General features: G+C 39.6%; 1 protein-coding gene across 1 annotated transcript in view; it reads right to left on the bottom strand.

Annotated features, from left to right (window-relative positions):
- Positions 1 to 14,061: 14,061 nt before the first annotated feature.
- The window catches only part of LOC102570703 (neurexin-3), a 127,378-nt gene continuing 120,660 nt past the window's right edge, over positions 14,062 to 20,779 (bottom strand). The window contains exon 7 of the mRNA XM_059721350.1: positions 14,062 to 14,087. Coding sequence (XP_059577333.1) covers positions 14,062 to 14,087 — 26 coding nt within the window. The remainder of the gene's footprint in view (positions 14,088 to 20,779) is intronic.

Below are 20,779 nucleotides of genomic sequence, written 5' to 3'. Positions count from 1 at the left end.
AAGAAAAGTGAAAGCACAAGAGGTGAAGGCAACACAATCTTAAAGAAGCCAGAGTAGCCTACACTGGCTTGGGTTTTTTGCTCCTTTGAAAACAGAACCATCATGCCTTCCTGCTTTGCATTGCCATCATGGGCAACTGGTGCCTCCTGAGTCAGGGGGGGCATTTGCCCCCTCTGCTCTTCACAGTGGCCAGTCAGCGACCAGAGGTGCGGGAACCCCCATGGCTGATCCCGCCGACCCACAAGTGGCACTTTCAGGTATGTGCGATCAGCCACAGGGGGACTGCAGGGATCGCTTCTCCTGGTACCCCACGCCCCGACCAGTGCTCTTGGGGGGGGGGGGGGGGGGGGGGGGGGGGGGGCATGTGCACCCACTACGTGTCGCCACTGATTGCCATCATTCATAACTGTGAAGCTTTGATGATCTTCTGGAAGCAAAGACTACAGCAAGTTAAGGGAATGATGTGTGATGCATAATAAGGCTTCTTCCAGATGGGTTCCCCAGCTCTGAAACACTTCTCCTTCCAGAACCTAAGCCTGGCAGCCTTTCATACAATGTGTCTCTTTAGTCAAACTGATTGATTCTAAATGCTGAATCCCCCTTGAAAAAACAGGATTTTGAAGGACAGCCCTAGGGGTTTGAAAGGTCCCATCAAGAAAGAGCAAGGGAACATATTAGGCTCTCTTTGAATGCTTCAAAGGGCCCAATGCCACCACTGTGATAGATTTCCCTATAACACAAATGTGGAAACCTCTTCATAGTTGCAAAGAGACCTATACCACAAAGCTTATTCAGATCAGCAGTTTTAGTTTAGTCTATTAATTTGGATTCAGATTGCAACTCTTTTCCAAAGCTGAAGGAAACTGGAATCAGCAGTTTTTGGTCTGTGCCCCATTATCACTACAGAACTGGTTTGGAAGCTGTTCTGCATTGTTCACCTCCTGAGCAGATGCTGGAGTACCAGAAGTCTCACAAGGAGCTTTGTTCTCATGCAATTCTCTTTCCAAAGATACAGGGCAGGTTCATATGAACCTGGGGCTTCCCTATAGCTAACCTTCAACCCCTTCAGTTTTCACCCCTACCCCTCCCTGTGGAAGCTTCACAAGGCCCAATGTCCAGACTGATCACTCCATTGCACAGAAATGTCATCATGCTGAGAGTCATTTGGCAGCACCTGCCAGAGACGACTGTATGTTTTATAACAGCCCATTAACGCAAGGTTCTTAATGAAAATGAAAGCTGTTAATGAAGCCAAAAGGCAGCAGCAGCCTCTAGTCTGAGGAGGGCAATTAAGCAGGAAGGGAGGGGATGATGGGAGAATAAAATTAACACACAGATAAAGAAAAAGGCAACCTGCTGTAGCATTAGCATTAATGTAGTTATGACAAACCATCCAGATTCATTTATAAAAACATTTTGTTTCCCTTTAGTGGGATATTTTTATATCTTAGGCTGATGCAACAACAGCACTTTGCTCCCTCTGAGACACAGACATCAAACAGTGCAACACCCACAGGATTTCAATGCTACCGAGATACAGTCCCTATGGAAAACAAAGATCTAGGCATGGTATATCAGCACAGTTAAAGAGGAAAAAGAATTATTGGATCTCCATTTAGCTCCCTCTCATTTCCACTGGGTGCATGTGCCGGACTGTTCCCAACAGTAGATTGTTCCTGTTACTCTACAGCTTAATGCTATTGCTCTCATTATTACAATATTCATTATTAATATTGGGCCAAAATTTTCCTTTCTGTAATTCAAGGGCATCGTTTATATTTAAATCCCTTGAGATTACCCAATGGAACATTTCTTCTTCTTGGTATAGATGCTTGAGGTACCAAGCCATAATTTCACGTGTATTTCCTTGTCCCTTGGTCAACATTCAGCTACATGTAGAAGGGCCTGAATTCTATTTCAGTTCATATGCCTAAGGGGTACTTAGATACCTAACTGCAATCCTGTTCTACCCTGCTCAAATCCCTGAAAAACATGAATGTGTAGGTATATGGGTCTTCCTTCTCCCTGCTGCTTTTGGTGACTTAGTCTTAAGCCAAAGAAGAAAGCTTGTTACAAAAGATAACCTGTTGATTTTTTTCAGGAACTTAAATGCATCCTATTCCACCCAGCCCAGTACTGTTGAGATGAAATAGGAATTACAGATAGGTCCTTTACATTCTGACTGTAAATAACATGTGTAAGCCTTAATCACTGGGGCCTTGTCAATATTCACAAATATACTGATGCTCCAACACCAAAGTGCTCAAGACTCTTAACATGTTAGTCTAAGTAGAGAGATGAACTACTTTCCTATCCCTCTATGATGCCATTGCATTCATGCAATACAATATCACATTGAACTGCTTTGCCACCATATTCCTTTGCAAGCTCCTGTCTAAGTTTTGGTTATAACCCCCATACAGCAATATGAGTCACATTTTTTACCCCAGAGCTGATTTTTTTTCTACACTGGTGTTTAAAACTCTTTCCCTTTGGTATAATCTACACAGTTAATTGATGGATCACTTGTGCCTCTCTTCGTGATCACTAATGGAGGAGTTCGATAAAACTGAAGACATTTACATTAGTGCAAACAGACTTTGCACCAGTATAAAAAGGACTGGACATGATTTACAGCCCTACACATAGGTAACCTAGTTGAATCCAACGAAACGTACCCTGACAAAAATCACGTAAGACTACATTGGTATAAATTAGCCAAGAGTAAGTTTAATATGCTTGTGGTTATCCTGGGGTAGCTGTTTGCTTTCCCTAGCATCTATTGGTGAGACATTATAACAGTGCACACTATGTACTGGGATATGTTCTGGATTCCAGTGTTATGTACACTGGCATACAAAACCAAAATACATAAATATGGTTATGTTGAATGTCTAGGCCGGATTCTAACATCCACTCCTGAGATGCTTAGGCTTCTCAGTTCACCACAATGCTATTTATTTTGTTACTGTCCTTCAGCCAGTTTCAGGCAACTAATTTCAGGCTATTCATACGTAAGACAAAACTGAGATTACATGGGGCAATATGTCAAATACTTCACCACAGTCTAGACATATCACAGGCACCACCTTCCTTCCATTCATTCATTTTATAATATGATGAAAAAAGTAATCAAGATGGTCTGGCATGAGTTGTAATTTACAACTCCCTCTTCTCCCCTCTTCCCCCCCCCCCCCCATTCATTGTTCATGGTTCTGTTATTATATATACCTGCATACTTTTTTTGCTAATATTGCTCTCATGATTTTATTAGAGGTTGATAAGAGTTTTAAGAAATTGTTTGAAATTGCCTCCTGATTCCAAAAAGTATTTGGTTAAGGGCTAGGGTCTAATGATATGCAAGGATATTTTAGTGCTGTCACTGTGAATAATGTAAAGGGTGGACATATATTACTTATTACTGTTGAGACACACATCTTGCCACCACAATGGTTGCACATGCTCAAGACAGCATGCTAGCCCATAGAATAAAGGACTGATGGTCCCCAGGCCCCCTGGGTTGGATGATCTTATTGACTTGGCAAAGGCTACTGCAAGGCATAACATGTAGGCCATATGTCCAGCAGCATGAACAAGTCAAATGCTGTCAAACCAAGCAAAGAGGAAGCGGGTAATATATTACAGACACCATAAGCATTGAGGCAGAGAAGCACAGCTTTCACAACAGTGCTAAAATGCTGCTAATCTAAGAAAAATATATTTGTGATTGGCAAAGTAACTGCTGCTCTAAAATGGGTGTACCCTTGTCAGCAAAAAAAGTGAATTGCAAACTGTAAACAACCAATAGCAAGGGCATGTATCTTTGTAGTAGAGTTTTTCATTTTTCTCTCCCTAGGGCAGGCACACCACTGATCCTTTGTGGTAGCCTAATAGACATCCTTAGTTTCAAGTTGAGCCATATTGTGTTGTTACTGCAGCAGAGACTGAGGGTGGAGGTACAACAGTTTTGTGTTTATTTAATCATTTACTTATATGTTTACCTCAGTATTTCCAAGCCATTAATTTGTACTCATTCAGTCCTATATAACCATCACACCTGCTTGCTTGTCATCTTCCCCTCACTCCCCACCTTTTTTATTGTTACACTTACACTCACTTGTTAGATTTGTCAATCACATCATAAAGCCTTCTTCTGGGCAGGGAAAGTATCTTCTTAGAAGAGCACACAGTATTCAGCACAATTTGGCTTTGATTCTGTTTGGGGACTTTAGACAGTTATACTGTATAAAATAATAAAGGGAGTGACAGAATCCTGCTTGCAACTGTCTGGTTTTGGGTAATCCCAGCTGAAAAGTTTGTCCAGTTGCTGGTGAGTCACTCTCCAATGAGTAAGGAAAGAAGAAATATGGATTTAAAAAAAAGGAGAGAATATAAAACAAACTTAAAATTGTTATGAGGCTCCTCCAGAAGGCTATATTCTGCATCAGATGAAAGCTTCCCTCACACCATCAACTCCCTGATGTCAACCCAGCATTCTGAGGGCACCCAGAGTGCAGGAGATTTAAACCCTCACCCATTATCATCACTGACTATCCCATTCCCAGCTCTTCCAAACAGAGGAGAGCATCCATTACCACCTCCTTCCACTTTGTTCCTGTTTAGAATTCAGATTTACATTTCTAAATGTTTCCAGCTGCAGCAGTAATAACAACAGAAAGCTGTTGGCTGGCAAAGCAGCCTGTGGTATGCTCTCACTCTCGCTGCTGCATTGTACCCCTGGGAAGCTTGAAGACCTACAATTTAACCTCTTTATGAGAGGATTGAATAACTAGCTCTATTTACAGCTGTTTATGTGGCATCCCAAAAGGCACCAGGTAAACACCTGAACCCAGACAATCACCCATTGTAACTAGAGCCTTGCCATGTAATAAATACACAGTCCAGTAAAAGGACAGATAATCTCGTAATACGAGACTCTTGATTCAGTCTTGTTCTTCTAGTGTTTTCCCTTCTCCTCTAAACTACTATGTTAACAAAGTAAAATCTCCATGAACAATAGAAGTCAGCCATCCCATTTCCTGGGAAGCCAGGTGACTCATCTTCCAAGGAGAAGTTTTTTTTTCTTTTTAATTCCCTCTGTTGTTGACATTTCTCAGCAGCCAGGAACTGAGAAACAAAAGTGAGTGTTAAGTTCTCTAAAAATAGTATCTTTGCCTAGACTGGCTCCTAACTACTTTTCCTGGGTTTCTGATCTCCCTTGATCTCCCTACCCCATGTACCTGAGAGTACATATAGTCCACAGCTTATGAGTGGTGAATGGGAATCAGAATTCCTAGCTTCTATTTCTGGATCTATGTTGTATGTCTTTGGACAAATCAGTTTTTCTCTTCCTCAGTTTCCCCTTCTATCAGGTAGGCAATAACTGTGCTTGTAGGCGCAATGGAAAACCTCCTCTGCAAAGGTCAGTCAAAGCCTCTCATTTCCAGTCCTTATTCCACACAAAGCTCTGGTTGCTACAGGCCAATGCTGAGGTACATGGCTTAACACTGAAGTGCCTGGAAGAGAACAGAAGGTAATGCTACAGGTCAGAAATAAAAAGCACTAGCAGATCTCCCTTGTGCCAGCTTTGGGTTAAGAAAGGACATAACACCAGGTTAAAATCAAGGTGTTTATTGCAGAGCTTTGGGCAATTCCAAGTAGTCTCAGTGGGGTAAGGTGCAGCACAGAATCGAGTCATTCTAGATGCAGCAAGAAGACTGGTTTATAAACGTTCCATAAGGGAAAGGATTTGAGAAAGAATGATATTAACGGAGAGTCATTCTGTTAAAAACACACTTGAGACTAAATAACTCCTTGCACAGTTATCCATCAATACAAATAAGGTAACACAAACTGACGCACTGAGATTAGAGTCAGAATTAGAAACTCAACAGAAACAATTATTACCCAATGAAAATTAGAGCAGGGGCTCACACAATTATTCTAGGACTCCAGTACCATGTTACTGAAATCTCCATGGACAAGTATATCTCTAACTGCTGCAACATCAAATTCTACAAGTTCTTTGATGCCAAATGTCTTATTGGAAAATCTTCCACTGTGTCACTAAATGAACCTGGGTTATGGCAGAACATCTTCCCATCCATTCCACAGTGTGAAGTCTGGACAGCAAGGCAAAGGGTTTAGCAGTAGCTAAATACATGACAGGCAGAGTCAGATATTAAAGGGTTTCAAAGCAGAGAAACATTATCAACCACATATTTATTCCAAGACCAATGAGCCAGATTCCCCAGTCTTCACTTATACCTTCTTTAGAACAAACTTACTGAGCAAGGGAGAGTTCATATTATTTCAGAACTGGAGCAAAAACAAGTAAGAAGCTAGGATTTACCCAATGTTGATAATACAAAATAGGCCATTAACATTAACTGGTTCCCTTTCAGAACTCAGCAGAGAAGCCAAGGATCAAGTGGGCCTTGGAGACTGACCTATCCATTTGTTCCTTATGCCAAGGTGGAGGCATTCTTGTGGGCAGGGATAGTATGTTTGGCCAGGGAACCACACTGCACTGTGCTACAGTGACTCAGCACTCAAGTCAAGAAATTCACTCTCTTAGCCTCTCAACCTGCCTTCTTTTTGTAATACAAAATATCCTCAAGTATAAATCTGCCTAATGGGTAAAAGCAGAGAGTTCTTTCCCCAAGTCTTACTTCCAAAGCAGAGAATATCATAGTCCAGCAAGCAAAACCCTAGTCTTTGTGGTATGTATCTACGACAAACACACAAGGTAAGAGACAGAATTCTATGTGCCAACGTTCCCATGCTACAGAGGGAAACATGGGCAGAACTCACCTAGCACTTGACCACACCCTTGAGAACAACTATAAACATATGTTGCCTCCCAATCTAGCACCCTCCACGTGAAAACCTTAATACACATACAAACCTATTCATTCAAATAGCATCATTGGGATGTAGGGAGGTATTACTAACTGTCTTACAGATGGGGAAGCTGAGGTTCAAAGCGATTAAGATATTTGCCCAAGGACACAGAAGAAATCATAGCCAACAAAGCCAAGAACAGAACTCAGTTCTCATGCCCTTGGTCTTGCCCATAAGAGCATCTTCCTTTCCACAACATCATCCCAAGATCAGGTACCATGTTCTCACAGGAAAGGGTATTTCCCTCACCCCCTAGAGGCCAAAAGGCTGAGTTGGCTTTCACTCTCTTTCTTTTTGCTAATGGGAAGAAAGGAAAAAAAAACCCCAAACCCCCCACACACATACATACCCTTATTCTAATCCTAGTGCAATTCTCGCTGCTCTTTCTTAATCCTTCCACCTGTGAGATAATTGCTAGCATTCTGGAAAGAACTCAATACTAATCATAGACTTGCATATAAAAAGACAAAGAGAGCCAGATAAAACAGAAGAAAAAGAAATCACAAGGTCTGAATTAACCAAGCAAATATGCATCCATTACAGAGGCTCCGCTTAACCAGCCTCTCTCACAATGGATAAAAGATTCAACACAGGGGGAGAGGGGGAGCCTAAGAAAAGCCATGTCAGTAAATCATGAGTTTAACCCTCTTTTGTGCACACTGTCAGGTGAGATCATATATAAAAAAAAAATCAAAAAATTTTAAAAAAAGCCACCATTAGTAATACTTAACTACCTACAATTCAGCAAGTAATAATACATGGGGATATCACCTCTCCTCACCCAGTCACTCTGTCCGAAAGGACAGTGATCATGGCGACCTCCTTTTCTAGTACTCTAATAATGTTACTCCTCTGTATGCATCCCCTACCACATCAGAATCCTGTTCTTTGCCATCAAGAGACTAAGCATTCTCACTACGCCCATCTCTCCTGCCATTTTCCTCCACTTCTCCTGATCCCTTCTTTCTACTCTTTGTTTTCTTCCAATACTATTGACATTCAAGTTCTCTCTGAACTTGGAAAACCACACCACTTCCTCTTCCCATTAAGTTCCCACTCCCCTTTAACCTGCAAAGCTCTCCCTAAAACCCACAATCCTGCAGAACAAACACTTCCTGTCTCTGGTCACATGTACTCTCTCCACAAACTTCTTTAATGAAACAGTTACGTTGCATGTGTATTATCTTGCTGTGACTCATCTATCACGTACAGTATTGCATAGAATGTGGCTTATTCACGTCATAAAAAGCCACAGCAATTTATAGCACTATGTAAATAATAATTAATTAATTAATTAATTAATTAATATGATCATCGTCTACTCATTTTTCTCAGGAAAGCCACTTAGCAGCTGGAATCTAAGCCTGGGTGATGCTGATAGAACAAGTAAAAGAAAAAATCTAGGTTATTCAATGGTTTAAAAAGCCACAGTGTTCTAGTGGTTAGAGTAGGGACCTAGGTACCAAAACTATTTCCCATTCTTCCACTGATGAACATCATCCCTCTGTACTTCAGGTTCTTCAACTGTTAAATAAGGGGAAAAATCTATTCTACCCCTTTACTAAATTATAATGTTTCATACTTACTATTTACTGCTTTTAGGGTACTTTACAAACACCATCTAACAAAACTGTACAGCCCTGCTGTGCCCTACATCAGGATCATTGCCCCCACTTCACAGATGGGAAAAGAAAGGCTCACATAAGAAGTCAGTGGCAGAACCAGGAATACAACCTCCATCCCCTGATTCAATGCCTTCACTTAAAACACTAGCCTGTTGATCTGTAGATATTTCTTAGGCATCCATCAGCAGTGACGCAATATGAAAAGGAAGAGTTAGGTACTCTATTGCTGCTGATGGCAAGCCATGAGCTAAATGAAATTCTCTCTCCTTTTGCAGCAGGCTGGTGGCGCACTGGAAAACAACGTAGCAGAGCAGCAGTAACCCCTCATGAGAAAGGCTGAATAGGTCTCCTAACTCCTCAAATGAATTGTTGATAACAGACCTAATCTCTAGAAAGTACAGAATCAGTTTCTGGCCACTAAACACATCAAACAAGGAACTTCAAGCTCCTGAATCAGTCAGACAGGGAAAGAGACAAAGAGAAAGTGAGTCCTGAAATGTATTTCTTTTCAGTTATTTTTGGAAAAGGAGACAAAAGGGGGGGGGGATGGTTAGGGGTGCACTGGAAAGCTGACAAAAATCATTATTCTCTATAAATTGCTTTGACATTGTATAGGCATTGACCTTCACAGCACTACCAGTTTAATGGCATTTACTTCAACAGTAGCTGATTTCACTATTAAATAGGGATGCACAGCAAAAGATTATACAAGTAAATCACTCTTGTAAATATTTAATATCATTGCCTTTCTTTTTTCCCTTTTAACAAATCACTATCAAAGGCAGAGCACAGAGTAGAAAACACATTTATTTATTCTATCCTGGAAAAAGCTTAGTGCTCATGCATTTTATCTATCTAGTTCTCCAAATGACTTTGACACTTGAAAGCCCTTGTGATCAAAACAGTCTGAAGGAAGGCAATTTTGCAACCATTTAAGACTGATTTCATGCACTGATCAACATCTACCAAACTTGCCTGATGGAACAGCACAAAGTTTAACCCAGTAGATAGATAGAAAATACCTGAAGGAGAAAATTAGTAAGAAAGCTACACTGGTTTAAATAAAAGTCTTCTTAGAAGACAGAAAGAGAATCTAATGCCATTTTCCCTAGATTTTTTAAAAATCATTACTTGGGAAGTGGAAGGGAAACACTAAAATAAAATTTAAAAAAAATCGTTCTCATGTTTATTGCCCATATCTCAAAGCAAGTCAAAATTACTAATGATGCACATAATACAGTGCATCTGGCAATGGAAAACTTACTGAGAACCTGAAATGCTAAAGAGTAATTGGGCATCTTAGGGGAAACAGGTCATTTGTAAAGACATTGAGACTGATGAATTATACATTCTGATTTTTCTAGAATCAGGAAAAGAAGCTTTCCAAGGCTGCAGCACACAGTATGTTACAATGATGACCTATTCAAAGTGTCTATGACCAATGTTAGCAACTTTTCAATGAAAAAATACTCTGAAAAGATGACAACTAAAGAAATGCATCTCTTAAACAATTCATACCTATAACAGGACAGTAAGTTAACAGGTATTTAAAAGGTGACTGTATATTAGATAATGAAATGATCTAGAGAGGTTTGACTTTTGGAAGAATATAAAGAACACATAAACCCTGAAGCATAACGATTAGACTTTAATGGCACCTCCCCCTACAAATAGTCCCACTGACTTCAGTGGGACTATCTGTGGAGTAAGGTAATAGGTTGAGCAAGGCGATCCAAATCTAGCCTAAATTACCTGATAAAGGTGTTCTCATAGCTGAATTTGTAGGTTATGCAAGGAACTGTCCAGGATCATGTAACAATAACTCGTGGAGGGGGGGGGCGCGCGCGCACGCATTTGGACAGGTAGCTCTCCAAGGTGCTGAAATAAAATTCTAAGAACAGCCAGATTCTGTCCAGAGTTCTGTGACTCGAGTTCACAGCAGCTGTAACCAAGACCTACACAGGTTCTGTAATCTATTTGTTATGATCCAGCAAAGTGCTGTTCAGGTTTCCAATCCTCAAACTCACAGGGCAAGCCAAGAGCTACATGAGGTTCTTTTATCTACATTCACAGGTCTGGAAAATAACTGGTCACAGTTTGATTTCCAGTGCTGCAGGATGAACCAAGAATTGTTCACAGATCTGGCACCTGAACACACAATAAGGACAAAGGTTCTTCAGTGATATTTATTCAAGTCATTCTTTTAACATTTCAAGGCTTATAACAATTAGCCCCCTACATAAACAAGTGTAATTTTTTTAGATTTCAAGAAGTGGTCAGTTCATTTATCATGAGCCTGGTCATTTTTAGTACTGTAGTAAAAAAAATAAAATGTGTGCACTTAATAAAGTTGGAATAATAAAATCCACTTGCATATAATGAGTGCAGTGCAGATACTGTAGCTTTCAGATGACACATTTTTGTTACCAATACCAGTTTCTAAAAATAAAAGGACTGTATGTTTTTATATCACACATTAAAATGCTGCCAGTCATCAGAAAAGAAGTATTTCATATATTACAAAGAATCTTGGTCTCCTTCACAAGTAATCAAAGCCATAAACAATTCCCAAATCAAATTGTGACGGGGGGTTTACAGAGAAAGGTATTCAAACAACACATATAATGGATGGAATTAAATAGCAAACACTTACCAACGTATACTACACAGACTCTTCTTATTCTAAGTGCAGGAAAGAAATGTGGTATCTCAGACACCACTGTGTGGTAACTCCTAGCAAATGCTGCTGAGTTTTTAATGGTGACAAATTCTCAAAACAGCACTTCTGTTTTGTGTTTGGAACCTTACCTTAAGAAACAGTCTCAGTAAAAAAAAAACTGTTCCTTTTAAACACAATACAACCTTTAACTTTAATAAGAACAGAAAAAAGAGCATTGTTTGGTGAGAATGTTCTATAATTCCTCAGGCTGCTCTCAGAGAGACTGATTCTCTTCTGCAGTACTTTACACCAGTGTGATTCCACTTGTTCCATGGGGGTAAAACTAGCATAAAATGGCTGGAATGCAATGAAGAGTACTGCTCTTCGTGAACTGCCACTACACCAAACTTCTCATGACATAAAGCATATATAGTACCAAATATAAAACTTCCAGGAAGTCCTACAAAATACATGAGGGGTCTTGATCTTGGACAGTTCAGAGCTCCCCCACCATGGGTGCTGAGTTCTTTAAACTCCCATTCACTTTAATTGAGGACATGCAGTGTCCTGAAGGAACACTCAGCAACTTGCAAGATCAAGCCTTAAGTAGTACCAATTTCAAAACACACAAATGTCAAAACAAAGCAGGGAGGTTCAGCCACTGTGCTTATTTCAATACAATTCTTCATCTCCCTGTGCCTAATATTCTACAAAACCTTTCCTTATGTTACAGAACAAGGGTGGCCAACCTGCAGTATGAGTGCCACAAATGGCATGGGCAACCACTGCTTGTGCATACCGCAGATCAAGAAGGGAACAAGCAGATAGGACAGGAAGCAGAAAGCAGAGCAGCAAATGGGGCAGGGAACACAGGAAAGGAAGAAGGCGGCAGAGCAGCAGATTGGGTAGGGGAAGGAATTGTAGTGGCACTCGGGGAGGGTGCAGGGCTAATTTGTGGCAAGCCTGACAAAATGGTTGTTACAGGAGATCAATATGAACAATATCAGTTCACATTGTAGCATCATTTTCTTTCAGGTGAGTGCATTCACTTTTACCAGGCACTTAAAATGATTGTGATATTGAAAGCCAGTGTGAAAAGGAGTCAAAGGCTTCCAAGAGATTAAAGCAGTGATTCTCAACCTTTTTAGACTCAAGGCACTCCTCATTATACTAAAGGCACCCATCAGAAAGTGCCAGCTCTTAGCTTTCACTCATTTTTTACTACAGAAAAATGATAGAGCAATTCTTATGTTGCAAAAAACTCTGAAAGACCAGAACAGGTCAGAATGCCTTTAAAACTCTGGATTTCTATTGAAAGTCTCTGGATGTCCTTCGTGAATTCTGTGTAGGTGTTTGCACACCTAATGTTGCTAATATTGGAAGGCACCCTATGGCACATTGTAGAAGGATCTTGTAGCACCCTGGGGTGCTTCTTGACCCTGGGTAAGAATCAGTTGGTGAGAGAATGCACACTTGAATGAAAAGTGATGGCTAATGAGTGACAGAAAAGATCACAGCCTGGTAATCAGTAAGAAGGGCTGGAAACCAGCATACTGACATGTCCTTAGATATGGTAGAGATCACTAAACCATTAGACTTAGGGAGTAGGAGTAAAAAAACTGAGAAGTGTTTTATACACCTGCCAAAAGGATGACACTCTTTGCACTAATGATTTTACAACCATTTGTATGGCATGCTATCAGCTAATCGCCAGTCAAAATATTTACTATCAGGTACAGTAATGCAAACGAGACTGCTGTTTCTGAGCATTCAAGCCTGATGCATCAGATCCAGCTTACACAGCACATATTTTATAAACTGTTCAATGCTGTAACATTATCACTCGTGTCCATGAAAGGCCACAATGAGCCTTAAAACAAGAAACTCATGTCTTTGGGTTTCATATTTTGCAGGGCTGTCTGATGTGTGTGACAAGGGGTCTATTTCAGTTCCTGATGACATTATCATCACTTTACCGCATTACCATAAAGCCCAGGAAATAAGCTATTACCCACCATCACTCCTCCCAAATGTTATCACAAAGAATCAAGCATTCACATAACAGCATTAACTGTCAGAATTAGAGTCCATTTAAACAGCAGCTGTTCCTTCCTTCCTAAATAGGTTCTCTGTTCAAAACTTGCACTGGCCTCCTTAACAAGTGCCTTTCTAGATATAAGTAACAAAATAATGTTTTAAAAAGCCCCATATTTTAAGGATGACATTTCCTTTCCCTGCATCACTATTACCATCTAAGTAATATTTAAATGAAAATAAATCTCAGGAATCCAACAGAGGTGTTTCATCACCAGGGATCCTGGTTTTCTCTGATGTAAAAAAATAACCACTAATATATATGTGAAATGAAACACCACTATACACGAGTGGTGTTTCATTTTCAATCATGGAAAATGTGGATTTTGGGTTACATCATTTAATCTGAAAATTGGGGATTTTATTTTTAAATCAGAGAAAACTAGGATCCCTGTTCATCGCTCAGTGCTTCTGTGTGTGCGCTTTTCTCTTCTTTCAACTCTGACTAGAAATGGAAAGTGAATTTATTGCCTGTTTCATTTTCATATTCACAAGCACCAACCCAAGTCCACCTGGTGTTTAGGGGCCTTGAAAACTTAGGGAAATGTTTAATTTTTAATCTCTGGAGATTTTTTCCCCGTGAAACTAATTCTAAATTTTGAAACGATCTGTTTGTTTTTATATAAAAATAATTCCTCATTCTCACTATAACCTAACCTGTCCATTCGTTTCAATTGTCAGACTGTTCCTTTTGTACAAATAAAGCCAACTGGTATATTCTGTGCTTACAAAGAAAAGTGCTGTTTAAATTTTTTTGCCCCTTTCAGCTGCTTTGCATCGTTATTGTCCACTGGAAAGACTCCAACCTGCAGGAAAAAAACACTTTAAAACGTTAACTGAAATGACTAAATATATGCCAGGAAAAGGAGCAATGTCTCTTTAAGAGTCAACAGTAAATTAACTTGCCCAAAAGAGTGCAATAATTAGCAGTTAGTAGCTTATTAAAAGGATGGCAAAGGCCAAGCTGCCATCTGGGATCTCCAGTTTCTTGTGATTGTTATTATGTCAAGATGTGCAAGTTGCATTAGCTTTCATGTCACTGTGCTTGCCCTTACTTTACATGTAAATTTTAATGAAAGATACAGCACTTTAAAAATCAGACGTCCATCAAAAGAGCTATTAGTCTGGCTTTTACAAAGCATATGGCCTGTTTCTCTACCTCTGCATCTCTACACACCACTGAATGCCGCAAATTAAAAAAAAAAAAAGAGAGGGAGAGAGACACTCAGAGAAAGGCAGAGAAAGCCTTTCAATGGTATCAATTAAATATTCTCTTTGTGCAGAGTGAAACCTGAGCCCCCATCAAAAACAGCAGACTACAATACCACATAAGAGGACAATATTTCTGCTGCTGTTTACACACAACACAACCATGATGCTTTTAACTCTCAAAGGAATCATTCTTCTTAATGAAAATTAAAGCCAGTCAAGAGTCAGCTGTTTATTCACATATAAAAAAGACAGTTTTAAGAGGAGACAGAAAGACTGTAGATAATATATTGAAATAACCTATAAATTACAGAACGCTAGATGTATTACTATATATTTTGCATGTGTATATTATCTATACACACTGATTATGCATGTGTTCTTATGCAAAAATGATTTTTGCTGTTAATTTCACTTTGTAGCATCCCATTTGTCTGGACTCATAAATAGACTGGAGAGGGAAAAAAAGTAGGAATTATTTACAACATTTTTGCAAAATATCTCTCCTTTTTAAATTGGTCATAGTTCAAACTTTTGATAGACGTTTTTACCAAAATTCTGAAATGCAGAACATTTCTACCAGCATTATAATTAAAACAAAAAAAATCAGATAAATGTTTTGAAAAAAAATTGTCCTTCTTTCTTCAAAATCTGAAATCCAGAATATGTCCATCATTTCTAATACTATATGAAGGAATTAGATACAAGTTGTAATACTGTCTTTTAATAGGTACAATACAAAATCTGCTGCATCAGTTTTGATTATTAAAAGATGATTTAGTCGGAAGTAAACCTATGTTCAAGCATCTCTGGCTTTATTCTATGATTTTTATGGATTGGACATTTACAAATCATAAAACAACATTTTTCATTTCTTTAAACCAACATTGAAAGGAAGTAAATCATCAGTCATCAGCCTCCCAACCAAGACATTTATTTTTATTTTTAGGGGAGAAAAACAAATCACACTGGCTCTCAAAACATAAGAGAAAAAATTAAACAGCAGAAAGCCAGAAAAATGGAACATTCATTTTTAAAGCACAAATATGCTTCAGACAGTTTACAGGACAAATCAACTGCTTAAGAGATGCAAACAAAGTTGGCAATAAATCTAACGGTGTCTTTTTCCCCTTATGACTAGATATTTATAAAGCACAAGTCAGTTTGTTTTCATAATTATTTACTGGTATTTCACTTAAGCATTTGCAAAAACCCTTGATTATTCAGCTGAACTTATTCACCTGGTTCATAAATCTCAGTAATGCTACTTGTAAAGAGGAACAAGGAAATCATTTAGCAGGCCAGCAATTTAAGTCCAGTATTTTTTTTTTTAATCTCTGAATTCATAAAAGGAGGACAATTTTTTTGTGCCATCACCTCCTATTCAACATTATTAGCAGTTTAAAAAATAAACAAGAAACCTGTCCTGCCCAGTAAGAACAGGTACAGTATTGGAAAACTTAAACTTACCAGAATCAAACTTAGTTTGGACTAAGAAGCCAACCAGACTTTGACACTCCAAGGGCTACCCAGAAAATTTGCCGGCAGCCTTTGGGCAAGTACTAAACATTTAAAAAAATAAAATGTCCAGACACATAATATAAAAATACTTAAGTGTTCATCCTCCCCTCATGATGGCAAGAAACTTGCAGATTGGTGTTAGACAGCAATAAAATCCTGATGCTGTTCAATTTTTCACCTTGACATTTGACATCACAGTTATTGATGAAGGAGAGCAGAAAGAACAGAGACTGTATTTTAGGACATTTAGGACTGTGGATTATACTTGGCATTTTGAGCGCTGGTGCATTAAAGGACAGGCATAGAAACCAGTTATGTTCTCACTTCTGTACTTAAATTTAAAAGTATTTTGGGTGCTTTTCAACACACTGAGTAAAAACTTGGCCCTATTGAAGTGAATGGTCAGTATGCTACTAACTTCAGTAGGACCAAGATTTCACCAACTGCTCAAAATCATTCCTGACAGAACTCTATTGGAATCCCAGTACTGAATTTGGCCTATTTCTTTGAAGACACCAACTTCAACAGAAAGCTAAAGTCAAAGTAAGAACAAAGATAGAACAAAAAAAATTGCAAGAAGCAGGGAATATATAATGAAATATAGCAAGAAGGCCAATTATCATTTACTTAATCAAAGTCTGTCAAGAGGACAAATGATACAGAAGAATGTGACTACACTAACTCCAGCTCAACAGCAAATTAGAGTTGGGTATATATGATCTATGTTACTGTCATCTATTTGTTAGGGAGTGGTAGGGAAACACACTCAATATAACTGTTCTTTAACTCACAAGTTACTCCCCCATAAGAAAGGCTGGGCACTACAACTAAGGCAAAAATAAATAAATATCCTACCCACTCCTCCCTGAATGTGATAACCATACATTAACTTTAGAACTATGACTGTTTTTCATTTTCAAATATCCAATGCAACCAAACCTGTGGATCTACCCAGCTTCTAAAACCACAAGAGTATACAGTGCATAAATGCCCTTTTGCCCCTTCCCTGTATTTTGGCTGCTGCTGCCACTCACCATGAAAACACCTGTGCTTGATTTTATTCATATTTCTTTCCAAAAATGCACTAAAAAAGCCCCTCATACTTTGAGAGAGACAGAAGAAATATATTTACTACTAAAAGAAGCAATAAATGCGAGATGTGGGATTTGGTTGTTCTCAGTAGTGAAGGAAGGGTCACGGACTGAAGCTGTTTTATGAACCAAATAAACCATGCACCCTTTGCCTTTGTATATGGTATGTGACAAAGTGACTGCCACTCTTTACTAAAAAGCACAATGAGAATGCAAAGAAATAAGGACCTTCCACGCGCAACTACCATGGCATTCTGAACTGCCTTTTCTGTAGGCGGCAAATATGTACACATGTGTGAGTACACAGCTGAGCCCTTTTAAAAAGAAGTCATTTCTTGAACAGAACAATGGACTCCCATGTAGCCATTCACCATAACTGGAACTGCTCTTTGCACATTGCTAGGGATTGAAACAATTTGCCATTTTTATTTCACTTCACTGTAAACTTGCACTACAAGTGAATTTCCAGTAGGGCCTCATTTCCACAGACTTACTACAACAGAACTCTTTGGCCCTATGAGCCTGATCTACACTACAAAATATTATTACCTCTGAAAGAATAATTGTTTAGGATAAACAGAGGGTAATACTGATCCTAAGCAAGATTTTCCCTGGTCCACACTGACTGCTCAGGTACAGCAAGGTGTCAGTTAAGTCAATTACTGCAAATATATTCAGTCACCATGATATTTTTGACTGTGTACCTTGAACTTCTACTTTCCATAGTGCCTTACATGGCAATATGGTCTGTACCTCCTCTGAACAAACACATCTCATAGGCCATACCTTGACTGGCACTTCAGAAGAAAGTGGACTGCTGCAACCACTGGGGTTTTTTTAAGTACCAGCCAGAACACAAAAGTTCTAACTCAATCAGAAGTTTTATTAAATCATTGGGAGATCCATAAATATGAATATGTACAAGAAACACAGGTTGCAGTGCAAAGGATCAATACAGATAGAGACATTACATTACATTGGTTTACATTAATAAACCAAGTGCCCCTGTGGAGATCAGAACTCATGGGAAGAAGGATAACTATCAGAAACCATTTGTGGATCGAAGAAGGGCTCACTGTGAGCATATCTCCTGACCTGTTGCACTCTTCCAAATACTCTGTTACCATCAGACACTTGAGGCCCAGTTGTTTACAAGCCCTGAAACACGTGAGCTCCTCTGTTCCAAATGATGCTGCTCAACAGGTCAGATTAGCAAGTAGAGTATTTGTTGGGTAGTAGCTAAGACTCAGGACAATACAGCCTGTTCATCTGTCTGTCAACGTGCTTAATTTTATTTAAGCAAGGGTTCACAATTTATCAATTAATTTTCCTCTCCCTTCTCTCTCCCCTTCCAAATACCTAATCCAATTGGTGACCCACAGCAAGTTCACGGAGGTTTGCTTTTTTGACAGTTTTGATTAGGGATGGTTGACTGCCCTGCCTGTGTGCTAGCGATAGGTGTGAACTGCTGAACTGCAAGTTGGAGAGACACGTCAGCCTAACCACTTCACTTGCTCTGCTTTAATGAGCTGAAAAAGAAATGGACCCACTTCGTTTAGCAGTGCCAATTTTTCTCTCGTCTCCCATGCAGATCCAAGCATCTCAGTGGCCCTTTGTTTAAAACAGGACTTCAAAAAGAGAGAGGAGAGCACATAAATGAAGAAAAGAAACCACATATTCCTACCTGAGCTAAAAGTTGGTGACGGGCATATCCTGCTACTGCTGAAGCCAAGGACAGCATTCCCAGCAATGGGACAATTTCAATGGGGCAGAAATACTAATTTGCCACTCAACCGGCCCTTTCTGGTTTTTGCCTGCATGTATCCGATGGTCACAATTTACTCTGGTTTCTTAAATTTCACAGCATTTTGCCACTCTGTACAAACACATGCCTCAGTTTACACAGCAACAAGGCATAGAGTTGAGGTGTTAACGTTAATAAATAACCTGTTATCATTCTATATGGGCTGAGGAGACTTTTTTCTTCTTTTTCTTTTTCCTTTGCTAAAGGCATTAAACTCCAATGTGAACACCATTCATTAAAATTAATTTTACCCCCCAACGCATTAACATTTTAAAAACAGATCAGTATTCAGAATGAAAAGAAAGCAATCTCTACCTTTACTTCTACCTAGAGACAGGAAGTTGTGCAGCCATTTAATGAAGGTGCAGAAGGGAATCCACCATGGGGGAGGCAAGAAAGAAGAGCAAGAAGAAGGATAAAAAAAAAAAAAATCAGGTCACTAGGCACACACACACACACACAAATAACAGGAGCACGAGAACATGCCTGACACAAAAGCAACATCACACAACAAATCATCGTGTACAACATAAATGGAAACACCACAGCTAAGGAACAAAGAAAAGCTTAAGCAGTGGACAGGATGACTAGCCAGTGTCTGCTTAAGCCCTCATCTTTACTTTGATTTTCGATGGAGAAATGCAAACTGCTCATGCAATAGCACTTCAACAATCCACATCACACCACATCAAATCCCAAACAACAGATTAGAAGGGGATAAAAACATCTTGCAGAAATATATCTGCTAAATATATTCCGCCTACCAACCCTAATATGTTTGTATAGAAAACTGACACCACATAGAATATATATTTATACACATACATACATTTACATATCTTATGCATATCCCACACATATAAACATTCATCAAAGTGGAGTAATATGGAGGTGATTGGCAAGGATAGGCCTTGGGGTGAAATGAACCAGCAGCAGTGGCAGTGGCTTGAGATACAGAAGGCAACAGACTTTAAACTATTCAACCAGGCAAGTGGTTGTGGACAGGATTGGTGCAAACTAGCCTGGGGCATTCTGCTCTCCACATACAAACCAGGTCGCAACTTGCCACGTAAGTACCAATTGCTTTCCTTCGTGTAATTGGGTAGCAGGAGTCATGCACAGGCATACTGGGTGCAAGCCACGGCAGAGAAGCCCCAGCCTGGCAGGAGGCAAGCGGGGAGGGGCGGCCCTGGGCTCCAAGTGGTGGCATCAGGTTGCAGAGGGACTAGCAGGAGCTGGTGTAGATGGTGACATTTTACTGTGGAGCTAATTAGTCAACTCCACAGTTAAAGCACACATGTAGATGTACCCACTGGGACTAAGTGGGGCCACAAAGGTTTGGTATACTGGTAATTCCCAAGAAGTGTCACTCCCCTCTCTTGACTTACTATCATATTCAGGTTTTAGGCTTCTGGTTTAAGACCAGCAACCAAGACATGCCAAGGGCACTATTTCTTGCATTTACTTTATTAATAGCACATGAATATCTCTGAGCACAAAGGCCAGCTGAGCAGTAAATAGAACCAAAAAGCAAGTGAAGTGCCCTCCAGAGTTTGCCCAGGTTTTCTGAAGACTCAAGGGAGTTGACTCCTGTCATCTAGGCTGGACCCAATCTCCCCATCACACTGGAAGAGCAGGCTAAAAGAAAAGCCTTTGTCTTTCTTCCTATAGCTCCCACGGCTGTCCTTACTGTGTGGTAAGAGCTTTGTTCTGTACAAAGAACAGTCATATACAAAATCTCCATGAGGTGCATGGCAACTATGCCCCTTTCCCCAGTTAAATTGATCCTTTCCAGAATCTGGCTCTATCTTCTTACCACTTGGACTCTCTTTAACAGCTAGACCTTCTTTTTTAAGGTCTGTGACCAAACTGG

Source organism: Alligator mississippiensis, chromosome 2 (genome assembly GCF_030867095.1).
Source record: "Alligator mississippiensis isolate rAllMis1 chromosome 2, rAllMis1, whole genome shotgun sequence".
Classification (NCBI taxonomy): domain Eukaryota; kingdom Metazoa; phylum Chordata; order Crocodylia; family Alligatoridae; genus Alligator; species Alligator mississippiensis.
The sequence above is the reverse complement of the archived record's forward strand: the minus strand, read 5'-3'. Positions and strand labels throughout refer to the sequence as shown.